The sequence below is a fragment of the Dunckerocampus dactyliophorus genome, chromosome 7, assembly GCF_027744805.1.
Source record: "Dunckerocampus dactyliophorus isolate RoL2022-P2 chromosome 7, RoL_Ddac_1.1, whole genome shotgun sequence".
Lineage (NCBI taxonomy): Eukaryota > Metazoa > Chordata > Actinopteri > Syngnathiformes > Syngnathidae > Dunckerocampus > Dunckerocampus dactyliophorus.
In genome coordinates this window covers 30,702,991-30,719,952 of record NC_072825.1, presented here as the reverse complement: position 1 = coordinate 30,719,952, position 16,962 = coordinate 30,702,991, and the positions used below count along the sequence as shown (strand labels likewise).

The window sequence follows — 16,962 nt, the reverse complement described above, 5'->3', positions numbered from 1 at the left end:
AAAAAACTCATGTTAAAAAAATAGTCATAAATTTACGATAAAAAATTGTAAGGTTATGAGAATAAAATTGTAAATATACGAGAATAAAGTAATATTACGAGAATGAAGTCGTAAATTTATGAGAATAGTCGGAAATTTAAGAGAAAAAAGTATATTTTTGAGAATAAAGTTGTAAATTAAAAGTTGTAATATTACGAGAATAAAGTTGTACATTTACAGGAATAAAGTCGTAATATTATGAGAATAAATTCGGAAATTTATGAGAATTAAGAATTAATTTAAGAGAAAAAAGTAAAATTTGGAGAGAAGTCATGTTACAAGAACAAAGTCGTATATGCAAGAGAGAGAAAGTCATGAGAATAAAGTCATAAATTTAAGAGAACAAAGTCATATTACGAGAATAATCACAAATTTACGAGAATAAAGTCTCGTACGTGTCAGAGGGAAAATAGAGCATAGCTCTTCAGGAAGGAAGGAAACTTTCCTTCCGCCTTCCTTACTCCGCCCCCTTTTCATAGCTGTCTCAGGCAATGCCTGTAACAAACTTACCAGTTTTTTATCGTACATTTACGACTTTACTCTCGTAAATTCTGAAAATCTCAGATTTTAACACGCCATCGTAACAGGCATTGCCCGAGACAACTATGAAGGGGGTGTGGGGGGGCTTGTGTAACCTTTGGCCTTGGGCAAAGGTTACATTACAACTTTTTGTTCTTGTAAATTCACAACTTTATTCTTGTTCATTTATGATAAAAAGTTACATTACCGTAAATTTAGCACTTTTTTCTCGTAAATGTACAACTTTACTCTTACAAAAAAGTAAATTTATTTTAAAATTTACTCATAAATTTACAATTTTTTTCACTTAAATTTGACTTTGTCATAAATTTACAACTTTATTCTCGGAATCTCAGATTTTAATACTCCGAAAAGGGGGGGATTTATGTGACCTTTGGCCTTGGGCAAAGGAAAAGCACTTTTTTTCTTAAATTTATGCAAGAAAAAAAGCTGTAAATGTACTTTTTTTCAAGTAAATTAATTTTTTAAAAAGTACTCTTGGACAGGGGACAGGACGACTGCTTGCAATTGAAGGAAAGATGAAAGATATCCTGGAGGAAAACCTCTTCCAGAGTGCTCAGGGCCTCGGACTGGGCCCAAGGTTCACCTTTCAACAGGACAATGACCCTCAGCACACAGCTAAAATAACACAGGAGTGGCTTCAGAACAACTCTGACCGTTCTTGACCGGCCCAGCCAGAGCCCTGACCTAAGCCCAATTGAGCATCTCTGGAGAGACCTGAAACGGCTGTCCACCAGCGTTCACCATCCCACCTGGCAGAACTGGAGAGGATCTGCAAGGACAAATGGCGGAGGATCCCCAAATCCAGGTGTGAAACTGTTGCATCATCCCAGGAAGACTCATGGCTGTACGAGCTCAACGGGTGCTTCTACTCAATACGGAGCACAGCGCTGAATACTTATGACCACGTCATATTCCACCTTGTCTGTTTTTTCCTGTCAGGATGGGGTGCCGAGTGTAGTCATGACAAATAAAATGAGCTTTTTGGATTTTGGCAAATGGCTGCAATGACAGAGTGAAACATTTCAAGGGTCTGAATACTTTTCGTACCCACTTTATGACTTTTTTCTTGTAATTTTTCTTACCGTAAATTCAGCACTTTTTGTCACATTCACAACTTTTTTTTCATAATTTTTTCAACTTTGGTTGGGCAAAGGTAATGTCACAACTTTTTACCTCGTAAATTTACAACGGTTTTTCTTAAATTTACGAGAAAAAGAGAAAAAGTACGTTTGTAAATGTACTTTTAATCTTGAAATGTCTTTTCAATGTGGCCCCAATACGCCGCCGTGCATTCGCCCAACTAACAAAAACATATTGTACCTTGTTTTAGAAACAACATACAAACTGTGTTTGAGCGTTTCGACTCCATTTGGGGTTTTCGGATGAGTGTGCACAAAGAAGACCCACAAAGCGGCCGAGTGAAAAGCAACAACATTCAGTGTATTCCAAGTTGACCCCAGACAGATGTTTTTATAATACGTACAGCATCGTTAACAAACAAAACAAGGTTCAAGTCGCACAGCAGCCATGAGCAAACCAAAAGCCAAAGAAACAGAAGAGGACGTTGGAGGAGCAGCCAAAGGACTTCCATGTTGACTTCATCATCATCATCATCATCAGTATTTCTTTACACCAAACAACCCCCCCGCCCCCCTCCCCAACAGTGTTTGTGCAAAGTGCAGCGATTACACAACATTGTAGTGAAAACACACAAGTGGTTTGCATGTTGCCAAAATCAAACAATTGTACATACAAGTAGACAGCACGCAGGCGGGGTCGGGTCCTTTTGGGGGGGTGTTCATTCCTGTCAATCATGCTAGCTTAGCATCGCTGATGACAACACTCATTCTTTTCACTGCTACTGTACTGTATAGCAGTGTACTGTACTATATAGTACTGTACTATATAGTACTGTACTGTACTATATAGTACTGTACTATATAGTAGTGTACTGTAGTATATCGTAGTGTACTGTACTATACAGCAGTGTACTGTACTGTATAGCAGTGTACTGTACTATATAGTAGCGTACTGTACTATATAGTACTGTACTATATAGTAGTGTACAGTACTATATAGTACTGTACTATATAGTAGTGTACTGTACTATATAGTAGCGTACTGTACTATATAGTACTGTACTATATAGTAGTGTACTGTACTATATAGTAGTGTACTGTCATGTTGTGGTCCAGTGCATCATCCTGGTAAACATACAGTCTACATTGATATATATTATTTATATATAGATATATATATAGAGAGAGAGACAGAGAGAGAGAGAGATTTCTTTTGGAGTTTATCCACAGTAAAAACATTTGTCACTTGTGTCATCTTTCCCGGTGAAGCGTCAAAGTGGTACCCAGTTCAAGCAGTACACAGATAAAGTAGTACACGGGCTCCTTGTGCCAAAAATAAATACTAGTTATCGAGCCAATTCAATCAGCAAAATCATTTTCGTTCATTTATTCAACTGTCCTTTACGTTGTGAATAATCTCAACAATTTGTACTGAACCAATTTATTTTACAATCAATTTCTTTATGTTATAAGCAAAACTATTTTTGCTTACAAAATGTATTTATTTATTGACCAGTTTACTTTGTTATTTAATGACCAACGCATTGGAGCCAATTTACTTATTTTACAACCAAGTTATTTATTTCATGACCAATGTGTGCCAGGACCAATTTACTTGTTTTATAGGCAATTTATTTATTTCTTGACCAATTTATTTATTTAATGACTAACGCATTGGAACCAATTTACTTATTTTACAACCAAGTTATTTATTTCTTGACCAATGTGTGCCAGGACCAATTGACTTGTTTCATGATGTTATTTCAGGACTAATGTATTCATTTTCAGACATTTCAGATGTTGCCAGATGTATTTATTTCATGACCAATTTATTTAATGTACCACTGATTATTTAAAAAAAAAATAGCGTATTTATTTCAAGAAGTGTATTTCTTCATTGATAAAGTTCACAATTTGTAAAATTATATTAAAAGTGTTTTATTGTTTTATCATCAAATAATGAAAATCTGTTAAATAATGAAAATTTGTTCACAATTGAATACAACTTGTTCCTCCAAAACATGAATACTGATTGAGTTGGTTTTACAAGGACATCATTTTGGCACAAAAAGCCCACCAAAAAGCACCTGCGGCCTTCCTGTTGATTTGCGCCAGTTGACAAAAGAAAGAGCGCCATTGTGTATGCTGCAAGTTAGACGCTCATCCCTTAAGCTGGTTTTTTTCCACTTCCAGTTCCGCGGCGCTATCCAGGCCGGAAAGAAAATGATGGCGACGACGGAAAAGAAACGAGCTCACTTCCTGTTTGCTTGATGGCTCGGGCACAATTATTCCTTATCGTGACTTCCCATCTTTTTCAACCTAAAACTACAATCCTCTTATTTATTCCAGAAGGGATGCTAACGCTACTGCTACCATCTACTACTGTTACTATTACTATTACTTCATAGTCCTTTGCCAGCTTTCATTCACATGCTTTCAAAAATGTGCAAGATGCTCGTCAATTAGAAAAAAAGTGTATCAGTTGAAAAAAACAGAAAAAAAATGGAGAATGTTGCTGCGGTAGAAAAACGTTGTGACGTAGACAAGACTATGCAGTAAAGGTTGAATAAATGACCTCTAGGTGGCCTTTCACGTGGAGTATATTGATCCGGTATTGCTATTGGACAACGTTGTTGTGTACGGGTGAGGGGAAAAAAGTGCAATCCTCTATTTTGTGTGCTGAAAACGCTCCATTTTTGGGTTTTGGCCACATGCTTTTCAAAAAACAGCACGGCGTGTAAACGAGCGAGTAATCATGCCAAAAAATCTGGCTTCTTTATGTTGACGAGTCACAGGATTGTCCGCGTTTCCTCATCTTGAAGCAGCCCTTGATTGATTGATTTACCCTTTTTGCTGACAGGTGCTCCTCGGGTTGCCTCGCTCCAATTCAAAACGTACATTTTGGCCCGTAAACGGCAGACTCTTCACCAAGCGGGCGGTGCGCCACAGAAAAGGAACGGCATCATCTACGGAAGTGAAAACGAACACCATGAAACGCCCGCCATCGTTTAAGGACAAAGACGATTGACTGGGTCATGGATTCTGTGCGCTGTTACAAGGAGATCTAAAGCCTGGGTCACAACCCGCACGGGATCCTGCGGCTGGATTACGTGTGACCCCCCCCCCCCAAGAAAGACATACAGGTTTTGAGCCCTGGACCGGCCGCAGTACGCCTTCGTCCGTACGTCCGACGCATACCTTTTGCTTTGTCAGTTTTTCCCGTACATTGCACTTGCGGACTCCCCGCGTGCATATGTAAGCCGCACCGGCGTTGAAGCCGCTTAATGTCATTGCAGCGCTCCCCAATGAATGGGTCGCTCAGACGCAATGCACGGCAAAACTTTAAGGGTTGTTTTTTTCCCCCATTTTAAACTCGCATTGATGCATGTTTGTATATTTCTCATGTACTGAATACATTTTGAGTGTTTCGTTGCTAGTTTAGTGTTATTTGTACGCTGCCACCCTGAGTCAGACTGTTATGGTGTTGTACGGTTACATACAGCGACCTCATGCCATGTCCGATGGGTTGAAGCTCGATGTGAGTGATTGGCTCCTGCTGAAGAAAGCTACCGTTTCCTCACTGACTTGGGAGCAGCACAGTATTGAAACAATCAGCAGTAGTTGTGAAGTATGGGAGATGTCACGAGATTAGAATTTAGCCATAAATTAGCCGCCGGGTTCAAGTTTAAGAAAAAAGTAGCAGCTAATTTCTGGTAAATATGTATTTCCATTTGATGCAATGCATATTGTTCTTTACGTGAGCAGATATGACGTATACGCCGCATGAGGTCACGGTTGGTGAAGAAAGACCATCTTCATGCCCCCCATATGCTATACTACACATTCTAAGCATGCTTATTCATCGTTTACGTTCATGAATTGAAAAAAATAACACGGCACGTGACGCCGCGGGAGCTCTAAGGAGGAAGTGACGTAGGTCTCACGCATGCGCAGAACCAATCGTGTTTCCGGTACGCACAACGTACGGCTCGCGTGTCGTTCGTTGAAACCTTCACACGGAGCCCGCGCGGAACGCGAGGTCACAAATTGCACGGCCACAAAAAATGGTACGTCCGGTTGTGTTGAATTGCAGCGTTTTTAAGCCGAGGACCACCCGCGCCTGGACTGCACGTTCATTTCCATCACAGGTTAAACACAGCCCCAAGCCATTTCATCTAGTTTTTTCACCTTAAAAAAATGTAGTGAGTGGTCAAATCTTTTATTTTTCAGCATCATCCTAGAGTGGGGGTGTCCAAAGTGAGGCAAGGGGAGCATTTTATTGTAAAAATAACATCAGCTTTGTCACGCAAGATGTTTTGCTGAGATCGTTGAGCATGCCTTGACCTACATTTGGGTATCTTTTGGGTACAAAATGTATCAAAGTGAACTTTAGTGGACACCCCCGCCCTAGACAGCAACAGAAATGGTGTTATTGCTCATAAAGCACTTGCTTTATTTGAACAAGCTATTGTACATCATTGGTGTGCGTTGTTGTAAGTGGGTGCACTTTCCAAGCCGAGCTCAGAAGACGGGGTCGGGGTCCGGGTCCGGGGCGGCCCAGGGGAGGGCGTCGGGGAGGCGGGCAACTCCTCCGAGTCAGAGTTGTCTAAGGAGTAGTCGTCCACCATCGGCCTGCGTCCGCGCATCGCCAGGGGCAACGGAGCGCGCCTGGACAAGCAGCAGCAGCAGCAGAGCGCGTTACGCACTTCCACACACGCTAACGCACGCTAACGCACGCTAACACCATAGTACATGACATCAGAATACCCGTCATCTCGGCTGGGATGTTATGAGCAAACAGAAAAGACAAAAATATGATTAAAAAAAAAAAGCAGGATTGTGTGGAACCTCTCAAGTGCACCCGACCACTTGTCCTCACGAGGGTTATGGGGGCGAGCTGGAGCCTATCCCAGCTGACTTTGGGCGAGAGGCGGGGTACGCGGTGGACCGGTCGCCAGCCAATCGCGGGGCGGTCGTTAAGCAACCACCAAACCAAAAGAATGATTCTTCTCTTCTTCTCTTAATCCTAAAGCCATAAATGTACAAGAAAAAAACGTGTACATTTATGAGAATAAAGTTGTAAATTTACAAGAAAAAACGTCGTAAATGTACAAGAAAATAAGTTTCAAATTTACAAGAAAAAAGTCGCATATCAATGAGAAAAAAAGTTGCAAATGGAAAAGAAAATAAGCCGCAAATGTACGAGAAAAAAGTCGCCAATTTACAAGAAAAAAGTCATAAACTTACAATAAAGTTGCAAATTTACGAGAATAAAGTAATACATAAAGTCAGAAATTTACAAGAAAAAAAGTCAGAAATGTACAAGAAAATAAGTTGCAAATTTACGAGAAAAAATCACAAATTTACATGTACGAGAAAAAAAGTTGCACATTTCCGAGAAAAATAGTTGTAAATGCACAACAATAAAGTTGCAAATTTACGAGAATAAACTTGCAAGTTTACGAGAAAAAAAAGTCGGAAATGTACAAGAAAATAAGTTGCAAATTTACGAGAAAAAATCACAAATTTACATGTACGAGAAAAAAAGTTGCACATTTCCGAGAAAAATAGTTGTAAATGCACAACAATAAAGTTGCAAATTTACGAGAATAAACTTGCAAGTTTACGAGAAAAAAAAGTCGGAAATGTACAAGAAAATAAGTTGCAATTTTTTTTTGAAAAAAGTCACATTTACGAGAAAAAAAGTCGTAAACTTATAATAAAGTCTCAAATTTACGAGAATAAAGTCGGAAATAAAGTCGGAAATTTACAAGAAAAAAAGGCGTACATTTACAAAAAAAAAGTCGGAAATGTGCATGAAAATAAGTTGCAAATTTACGAGAAAAAAGTCATAAATGTACAAGAAAACAAGTTGCAAATTTACGGAAAAAAAGTCGCAAATTTACGAGAAAAAAAGTCGTACACTAACCATAAAGTCTCAAACTTACAAGAATAAAAGTCGTAAATGTACAAGAAAAAAAGCTTCAAATTTACCAGAATAAAGTTGGAAATTTACAAGAAAACAAGTCGTACATTTACAAAAAAAAGTCGTACGAGAAAAAAGTCTAAACAATGCAAGTCAAAACAATTTCTACAAAATGAAGAAATACTAAAAATTCATAGCAAAATTATGTAAAATGCTTATCATCTTTTTAAATTAACTCATTTTTTAAACTTCTTTTTACACTTATAAGACAAATCATTCTTTATAAAAAAATTTTTTTACTCTTGTAAAACAATCAAGAACCATCATTTCAAAGTGTCACCCTTACACCTGTTAGATAATTATTCATTATGGAATATTATTGAAAAGACTTAACTTCTTGTTCCACTTGCAAGGATCATTGTTATTGAAAATTCTTAACTTCTTCAAAAATGAATCTTAACTTCTTTTTACACTCGTGAGACTATAAATCGTCGTTATTTAAACTATACGACAATTAAGAAGCATTATTTAACCTTCTTAACTTCTTGTAAGACAGCCAAGAGTCGTTTTTTAAAATTGAAAATCATTCTTAGCTGTCTTTCAAGTGTGAAAAGAAGTTAAGCACTGCAAAATGTTAAACGGGACAACTGAGTCTCTGCCTTTCACGTTGACGAGGCGGACCGTCCCGCCGGGCAGAAGTATTGGGACGCGGCTGGAGTTTTGTCCCCTCGCCAGTCATGGAAACATGCTAGCATTGCGATGAATTAACAAGGAATAAAAAGGACTTCTTGATGGAGATTGAATAAGGAATATTTCCATGGTTTCCTGGGTTCAGCCTCAGAGGTTCCACACTGTTTTGTTAAACACACAAATCAAATTGCACACACACACGCATGCATGCAGACGTAGACCAAGAACAAAAAATCACAATGACCTACTGCTCTGGTCTCCATTCAGGGACGCTGAGGGTTGACGTGACGAGGACAGATGGACAGATGGACAGTGTTAGATGGACACAAACGGATGAAACCCAAGGAGCAAAAAAAAAAGGCAAAAAAAGGTGAAGTCAACCGAATGTTTGCTCCATGCAAGACACGCACGGCCGAGCGCGCGGGCGTACCTGAGCTGGTTGCGGAGGCTGCTGATCTCGCGCATTCTGCTCTGGCTGTTTTCCGCCAGCTCCTCCAGCTCTCTCTGCAGCTTCCTCTTCTGGGCGTTGGAGCGCGAGTTCTCCTCCTCCACCTCCTCCAGCTGCCGCTTCAGCTGCCTCAGGCGCACCATGGCCTTATCCAGCTGCACCGGGAGCAAAACCTATTCTTTAGTACACCGTCAGGGCGGCTGATTCAGCGCGTGTAGTTGCAGCGCTACCGGCAAATGGCGAAAGCGACGCAAAGAAAATACCAAAATCAGCTCGTTTGAAGAGCTGTGGCTGCCTGGCATACCTGCTCTCTGTACTGGTCGGCATGCCTCCTCTCATCTTCTGCCTGCATCACCACTTCCTTCAGCTTCTTCTCAGTCTTCCTCACCAGCTTGTTGGCAATGCCGCGCTCCCTGACAGACAAAAAGCAGGATTTATTAGGATCGGCCTTCGCCATGTACCCCATAGTACTACGTAGAGGTGCATGGCCATGGACAACCAGCATGTAGACACCTTATTCTCCTCATTATTGTTACAAAGGTGCTTTTAAGCACTTTCACCTTCTATCGGGGTAATTACAGTTCCTTCAGCCGACTGGGGAAAAAAGTCCAATTGTGTCAAATTGTTGCTACTTTTGGCTCATGCAAAAATCTAAAACATAAATTGATGTATTTTAACACATTTCAAATACAATATATGGCTGCTTTTTACCCCAAATGTTTTTGGTTTATGGATGAACTCATTCAATACCAAAGACCAAGTTACACGTTTTTATAAACCCCCACGCCAGATCCTAACTACGTATTTATACGTCTTTTTTGCACGAGAGGCAAAAAGAGGTGATGATGCAACTCTCCGTTAATGGAGTTTTGCTTCAGAACAATTTTAAGCCCTAAAAACGGCCACAAGTTGCCAGGAGTGCTTCTGATAAGCGCTCGGCAGCGATCGCATGGACGGAGGCATCACACGCGACAGGAAGGAGGAAGTGAGAGAGCATGGAGGAGTGTAGCGTGCAGAGGGTTACGCATTGTAGGGACATTTTAACACATGCACACGCGTGCGCACACATGCACACACAGTTCAGTTCTAAATGTAAAAATGGTAAATAGTTGATGGTGTTGTATTTGTAAATAAATTATTTTGATGTTTTTGTTGTTTATGTTGGTATAGTTGTTGAGATATTTGAGCTGTCACAAAAGCAAAAAATATTTGTGTCGAAGTGAAAGTTATGCTTGAAATGTATCTTTTCACAAAAAGCTGGTTTTCTCCCTTTTTTAGTCAGGAACTGATATTTTCCTGAAACGTACCTTTGTTCTACTGCTGATTACTAAAGAACGGAAAAAGGTAGAAACAAACTTTTTTCCTGATGAAAGATGGGAGTGTAATGTTTCTGTTGGTAGTTCCATGTTTATATAACCATAAAACACAATATTCTGTGTGCCTTGTAGATCAGTCAAAATGGTCTAAAATGGCCGCTAATGAAGGGGTTGTATTTTGAACCAATATCAAAGCAAAAGTACTTATTTTGGACTAGCAAGTATGCTATCCATCTGTTAGACCCCTGTCTTAATACAGTTACTGTCCAGGTTACTGTTGCGGCCAGAGCCCACAACAAGCTAAAACTCGACTCTGAACCCCCAATGTCACTTCCTGTCCGCCATCGATTCTGCTCCCCTACAAGGTAAACAGTCTTCAAAGTGTTATTTTTCTTATTATGTCTACTATATTGGGTAATATGAGTGTAAAGGTGACTATAGGGGTGTTATTTCATGTCTAGAGGGCTCCAATAATGTTAAAAAACATATTTAGAAGGTTGTAAATGGGTTTGCTATGCCTAATGTGTCTTATTTTCTCTTATTATGTCTACTATATTAGGTAATAGGAGTCAAAACGGGACTATGGGTTGTTATTTCATGTCTAGAGGGCTTTAATAATGTTAAAAAACATATTTAGAAGGTTCTAAAAGGGCTTACTATGCCTAATATGTTTTATTTTCTCTTATAGTAGGTAGTATAGTACATCCACAACACTCATTATTCACACTCCTACCGTCAGGCAGACGCTACAGGAGTTTGAAGTCCAGGACCACAAGGCTGGCAAACAGCTTTTACCCACAGGCCATCAGGCTCCTCAACGAAGCACTCACACACGCCGCACGCAACACACACACACACTCATAGCACTTTATTTATTTATTTATTTATTTATTTGTATTAATGTCTCTTCTGTTGTTGTTGCTTAATTTATTGGTATTTATGTTTCTTATGTTCTTATTCTTTCTTGTGTTTTCTTTCTTTTCTTGGGAGAATGAACAGAATAAGATTTTCATTGCATAGTATAACTGCTGTTTTACTATGCACATGACAATAAAACTCTCTTGAATCTCTTGAATCTTGAATCTTGTATAACACGTGATAGGAAGGCACTCCAGCGGGTGATCAAGACCTCACAGAACATTGTTGGGGCAGCCCTCCCCTCACTGCAAGACATTTATAAAACTAGAGTCCTACGAAGAACACACAACCTCATCAAGGACAGCACACATCCACAACACTCATTATTCACACTCCTACCGTCAGGCAGACGCTACAGGAGTTTGAAGTCCAGGACCACAAGGCTGGCAAATAGCTTTTACCCACAGGCCATCAGGCTTCTCAACGAAGCACTCACACACGCCGCACGCAACACGCACACACTCATAGCACTTTATTATTTATTTACTTATATTAATGTCTCTTCTGTTGTTGTTGCTTAATTTATTGGTATATATGTTTATGTTTCTTATGTTCTTATTCTTTCTTGTGTTTTCTTTCTTTTCTTGGGAGAATGAACAGAATAAGAATTTCATTGCATAGTATAACTGCTGTTTTACCATGCACATGACAATAAAACTCTTGAATCTTGAATGTAGTAGGTAATACAAATGTGAAGTTGACTATAGGGGTGTTATCTCATGTCTAAAGGGCTCTAATAATGTTAAAAAACGTACAAGATCGTAAACAGATTGTCTATGCACAACTACAAAAATATTTCATTTATGAATATTGATTCCTACTTCTCTTATCGCGGTCGAGTCTGGAACCAATTATCCACCATAAACGAGGGATTACTGTCAACACACGTAGCTGAATCAATTACAACGTCTTTGAAAGCTCATTTATTTCCATCGTTCAATGCAGAAAGTGTAACTCGTCTATGCTACTAGCAAACACACACCAACACATCCACCCCAAGATAACGCGTCACCAGTCAACTACCACCACCACGTGGGTGGTAAACCACAACTAGGCACTAAACTTAACACCTGACTTAAGATGTTGTTTACAAGTGCCCGCAAGGCATACTGGGTAGCCCAGCGGCAACCTTCTCCACGTATTTTACAATCGAGAAAAAGTGCGACAAACACAACAAAATGTTGGAAGAGACAGTACCACAAGCGACCCAGCATGCCTTGTGTGTATTTGTGCCAGCTACAGGTCGCATCTGACTACTTCCTGTGTGAGTCCAGCGTGCCACAGCAGCACTGGAAAAGGCACGTTGCCAGCTACAGATTCGATTTTAAAAGGTTTTAAAAAAGGAATTTGGAAACGCCCTGTGGGCTGGATTAAGACACTTGGCGGGCCTGATGCGGCCCACGGGCCACAGTTTGGCTCACCCCTGCTTTAATTGGGCTCCTTGTCTTAACTGAACTCCTGAAATAAAAGACATTTTACACCAGAGTCAAATTTAAAGATGCACTTGTGCACGGTTGCAATATCGGTATCGGATGTGACCAAGTGGTATCGCAAAAATATCTTAAAATATATCAAAATAAGTACCTTCCTTTTTTTTTTTTTTTTTTTTTTTTAAAAAGTGTTTGTGTTTTTTCCTCACTGTCTTTCTTGTTCCAGCTGCTCCTCCATGGATTCTATCTTGGCCTCCAGGGCGGCAACGCTGAGCCTGTGTTTGCCCCTCACGGTTCCCTCCAGCTCCTCCAGCCGGGTCTTCATCTCCTTGTTCTGCCTCTCCAGCTGCTCCCGGCCCGCCTCTGCCTTCTGGGACAGGGTCTTCTCGCCCTGCAGCTGCACGGTCATCGTCTCCACCTAAAAAAAAGGGACAAGGGAGGATGCTGTGTTTAGATAAGAAGATGGCCGACTGCTCTGCGTGTGTGTGTGTGTGTGTGCGTGTATGTGCGTGTGTGAGTGTGTGTGTGTGTGCGTGCGTGAGTGTGAGTGGACCTGTAGCGCCAGTTTTCTGTGCCTCTCGGTCAGAAGCTCAGAGTTTGTCTGCTCCTCCTCCAGCTCCTCCTCCAGCTGGCTGACTCGCATCTCTAGCCTTCGTTTCTCCTCAAACAGCGCCGTCCTGCACCAACATGTCACATTAAAACACACGAGCGCATCCAACGCAACGCATCGGGAGTCTCACACAGCGATACGGACTTTCCAGAACTGTTGTTGACCATCTCGTCGGCCATTTCGTCTCTTTCCTGCTGAGCCTGTCTCCTCTGGCGGTCAGACACTGACAGCTCCTGCACAGAGAATCGATTCTTTTTGGACTTGCTGTGATTTAGCACCTTTGTGAGGCTCACAACAACACTGCAAGTACAACTCAAACAGTATTATCTCTTAAGACACGTGCCTCGGTCAGCTGCAGGACTTCAGCCTCCAGGGTTTGAATTTTCTTGTCGTTGTCTTTGGACTGCGAGATCACCTCGTCACGACTCAACTTGGTCTCATCCAGCTCTCGGAGCACGTCCTTCAGTTGGCCCTGTCATGTGATCAAAGGGGACGGAAGCAGGCAGTCACTGGACAGAGGCTCTCGTGCTCCAAATGTGAAAGAATGATTTGGCGTGCAAGAGAAAGTGAAAAGGTCCACAGCGTCATTTAGCGGCAAGCGAGTATTATTAGCGCTGACGGTGACTTCATTGCAAACCACAGCACGGCAACACACGTGACTCTCACCCCGGCAGCTGAGTAGCAACATGTTAAGCACATGCAGAGGTAGATGAAGCAGTGAATGCCCATCACTCATGATACTTCAAATGCAACCACTGCTATCTTCTAACTCATTCAAGTTTTTATAAACCTGAACACCCGATCCCAACAACGTATTAACACGTCTTTTGGCGCGAGAGTCAAAAAGAGGCGATGACTCAACTCTGCACTGATGCATGTTACTTTCAGAGCAATTTTAAGCCATAAAATCGGCCACAAGGCAGCAAAAGTGCATTTGACGAGAGCTCGGCAGGGATCATAGATGGGTGGGAATCACACATGACAGAAAGGAGGAAGTGAGAGCGTGGGGGAGTGTAGCGTGCGCAAGGTGACGCCTTGTAAACTTTAGAGAAACTTGAACGCATGCAAACGCGCACACACAGACTTCAGTTGCAAATGTGAAAATTGTAAATAGTTGAAGGTGTTATATTTGTAAATAAATTGGTACATAACAATTTGTGTTAAATAAGCCTTTTTGTGTTGTTTATGTTGGTATAGTTGTTTAGATATTTGAGCTGTTCACAAAAGAAAAAAATATTTGTGTCAAAGTGAAAGTTATGCTTCAAATGTATCTTTTCACAAAAAGCTGGTTTACTGCCTTTTTAGTCAGGAACTGATATTTTCCTGAAACTTACTATGTTGTACTGCTGATTACTAAAGAACAGAAAAAGGTATTTTATTGTTTGTTTATTTTATTGTTATTTTGATGTAAAACAACCCATTGTTTGTGTTGTTTATGTTGGTATAGTTGTTTAGATATTTGAGCTGTAACAAAAGCAAAAAATATTTGTGTCAAAGGGAAATGAATCTTTTCACAAAAAGCTGGTTTTCTCCCGTTTTTAGTTGGGAACTGATATTTCCCTGAAACTTACCCACTGTATGTTCTACTGCTGATTACTAAAGAACAGAAAAAGGTAGAAACAAACTTTTTTCTTCTGATGAAAGACTGCCGTCTAATGTTTCTTTTGGTAGGTTCCATGTTTATATAGCCATAGAACACAATATTCTGTGTGCCTTGAAAGATCAGTCAAAATGGTCTAAAATGACCACTACTGAAGGGTTGTCTCTTGAAAAATGGTTGGGATTGAATGAGTTAATAAATAGATGACAATACAGCATAAAATGGACAACTACAGTACTACAGTGTACACATTCGATGGTAATGTCAGTGCAAGATGGCGGCGCCTTGTGAGGCTACAAAAGCACTAACTTCTACAGTCAACTTTCCTACTCCTCCTCCTCCCTTACTCCTCAAAATGACAGTATATATGATGGTAAGATGTTACTGGAATTACAACAGGCAAGCAGTGTGGATTATATAAATCTGCCATCTGCCTATTTTGCGATTCCCCCCTAATGGTAACAGAAGCATTTTCATTCATGTTTGTGTGCAATCTGGAACCTGCAGCCGCCGCAGATGCTTGACAGCCTCCTCCTTGCTGCGGCTGGATGTCTCCATCTGAGCCTCGGAATCCTGCAGCTCCGCTTCCAGCTGCTTCTTGGACAAGACGGCCTGGGAACGCTGAGTCCGCTCCTCCTCCAACTGGATCTCCAGTTCCCTCACCTGGCAGCATGAGGAAAGAGTCAAACAAGGACACGCGGCCAAAGAGCAACTAAAGCGCTTCTGTTTCCAGAAGCTTCTCATTTACCTGCTTGCTGAGGGCTCTTCTCTTCTCCTCGCCCTTCTCCTCGCTGCTGCTTAGCTCCCTCTCAAACTGAGCCTTGAGTGCCTGCAGTGTGACCTCCAGCCTCAGTCTGGAGTTCTCCGTCTCGGCCAGCTCCTCTTCAAGGTCCTGCGTCTGAGCGCGGAGGCTCTCGGCCTCCGTCTCCAGAGTCCTGCGTGTGCGCTCCAGCTCGTGGACCTGAATGCAGCAAATGAAGGTGAGTCACTGGGGACCGACTTGACAGGGACATAAACACAACGTTATGAGTCCTACGTTCTTGCCCACGTCGTCCTGCTGGTTGACCAACTGTTCCATTTCCAGACGAAGTTGCTTGTTGGACCTCTCAAGCTCCTCCCTTTGGTCCTGGGCCTCCTACACACACACACACCAGAGCATGTTTGCAGCACAGCCAAGGCGTCACACATTTTATTTGCTGTGAAACGAATAGAAAGTACCTGCAACGCTCTGGTCAAGGCGAGACATCGCGTCTCCTTTTCTCGACTGTCTGCTTCTGCTCGGTCTCTCTCTTCAGCCAGACGAGTGCTCACTGCCTTCTCCTCGGCCACACACTGAAGGCAACAACTTGTATTCAGGCACACAAAAGAATGTGGAGGCTATTTGCACTGCAGCTCGCTCCAACCTGGTCAAACTTCTTCTGCCTCTTCTCCAGAGCCGTGCAGTTCTGCCTCTCCTTCTGCAGGGCCAGAGTCATGTCCTCGATCTCCTCCCTCAGCCGCTCCCGCTGCCTCTCCACGCGCTCCTTCTCCTCCTCTCGCTGCCGCTCCTTCTGGACGGCGCTGTCCAGCTCCCGCTGCAGCTTCCTGCGGGCCTCCTCGCCGGCCTCCACCGCCGTGTTCACCTCCTCCGACTGCTTGCGCATCTCAGAGAGCTGTAGCGTTGGAAGGACATCAGAATTAAAGATCATTTCTGTACCTTTTCCAAAGTCAAAGTCAAGGATTTTACTTCTATCTTACATACAAATCAACAATCCCTCCCTCCCTCACCACCTGCTTAACTGAAACATTGTCACGAGACCACAGCGAGGTGCATTCACTGACACTCCGATAATCACAACAATGCGTGTATGTGTGGTCTAGTCTGGTCGGATTTCAGTGATTCAGAAAGTAAGTGGCTGTTCATGGACTACACTGCTGATGGGGGATGTGATACGTCTTCATGTCCCAACTAAGATTGCTAGGAAACCCCCGAAAATAATTTACACTCCAAACGGTGAATTCAACTTTAAAAAATTCATGGCGTCTTTGAATCCTGACCTGAATCCTATCGAGATGCTGTGGCATGACCTTAAAAAGGTGCTTCATGCTGGAAAAGCCTCCAATGTGGCTGAATGACAACAATTCTGCCAAAGTTGTTGCCGCTAAGGGGGCCCAACCACTTGTTAGCTTTAGGGGCAATCACTTTTTCATGCAGGGCCATGTGGCTTTGATTTTATTCTTCCTTTATATTAACAACTTTAATTGATAAAGCATTTTGTGTTCAGCTATGTTGTCACTGAGTAATATTTAAATTTGTTTGATGATCTGAAGCATTTAAGTGTTTGGTTTGGTTTCATTTGATTTGAACATGCATGCAGGTTACA

The 16,962-nt window shown here is 41.6% G+C and overlaps 1 protein-coding gene across 9 annotated transcripts in view; it reads right to left on the bottom strand.

Annotated features, from left to right (window-relative positions):
* Positions 1-3,125: 3,125 nt before the first annotated feature.
* The window catches only part of myh14 (myosin, heavy chain 14, non-muscle), a 64,975-nt gene continuing 51,138 nt past the window's right edge, over positions 3,126-16,962 (bottom strand). For 5 of the 9 annotated variants that reach the window (XM_054783208.1, XM_054783213.1, XM_054783211.1 and 2 more), the window contains 13 exons: positions 16,003-16,251; positions 15,818-15,931; positions 15,636-15,734; positions 15,348-15,560; positions 15,101-15,262; positions 13,343-13,471; positions 13,144-13,232; positions 12,943-13,066; positions 12,599-12,807; positions 9,030-9,138; positions 8,708-8,880; positions 8,526-8,549; positions 3,126-6,329 (listed from right to left, as the gene is read on the bottom strand). In XM_054783208.1, coding sequence (XP_054639183.1) covers positions 6,137-6,329; positions 8,526-8,549; positions 8,708-8,880; positions 9,030-9,138; positions 12,599-12,807; positions 12,943-13,066; positions 13,144-13,232; positions 13,343-13,471; positions 15,101-15,262; positions 15,348-15,560; positions 15,636-15,734; positions 15,818-15,931; positions 16,003-16,251 — 1,887 coding nt within the window. In that variant the 3' untranslated portion in view covers positions 3,126-6,136. Of the gene's footprint in view, positions 6,330-6,367; positions 6,441-8,521; positions 8,550-8,707; positions 8,881-9,029; positions 9,139-12,598; positions 12,808-12,942; positions 13,067-13,143; positions 13,233-13,342; positions 13,472-15,100; positions 15,263-15,347; positions 15,561-15,635; positions 15,735-15,817; positions 15,932-16,002; positions 16,252-16,962 lie in introns of those variants that run through there. The other 4 variants (XM_054783216.1, XM_054783215.1, XM_054783217.1 and 1 more) reach the window with 4 other exon arrangements.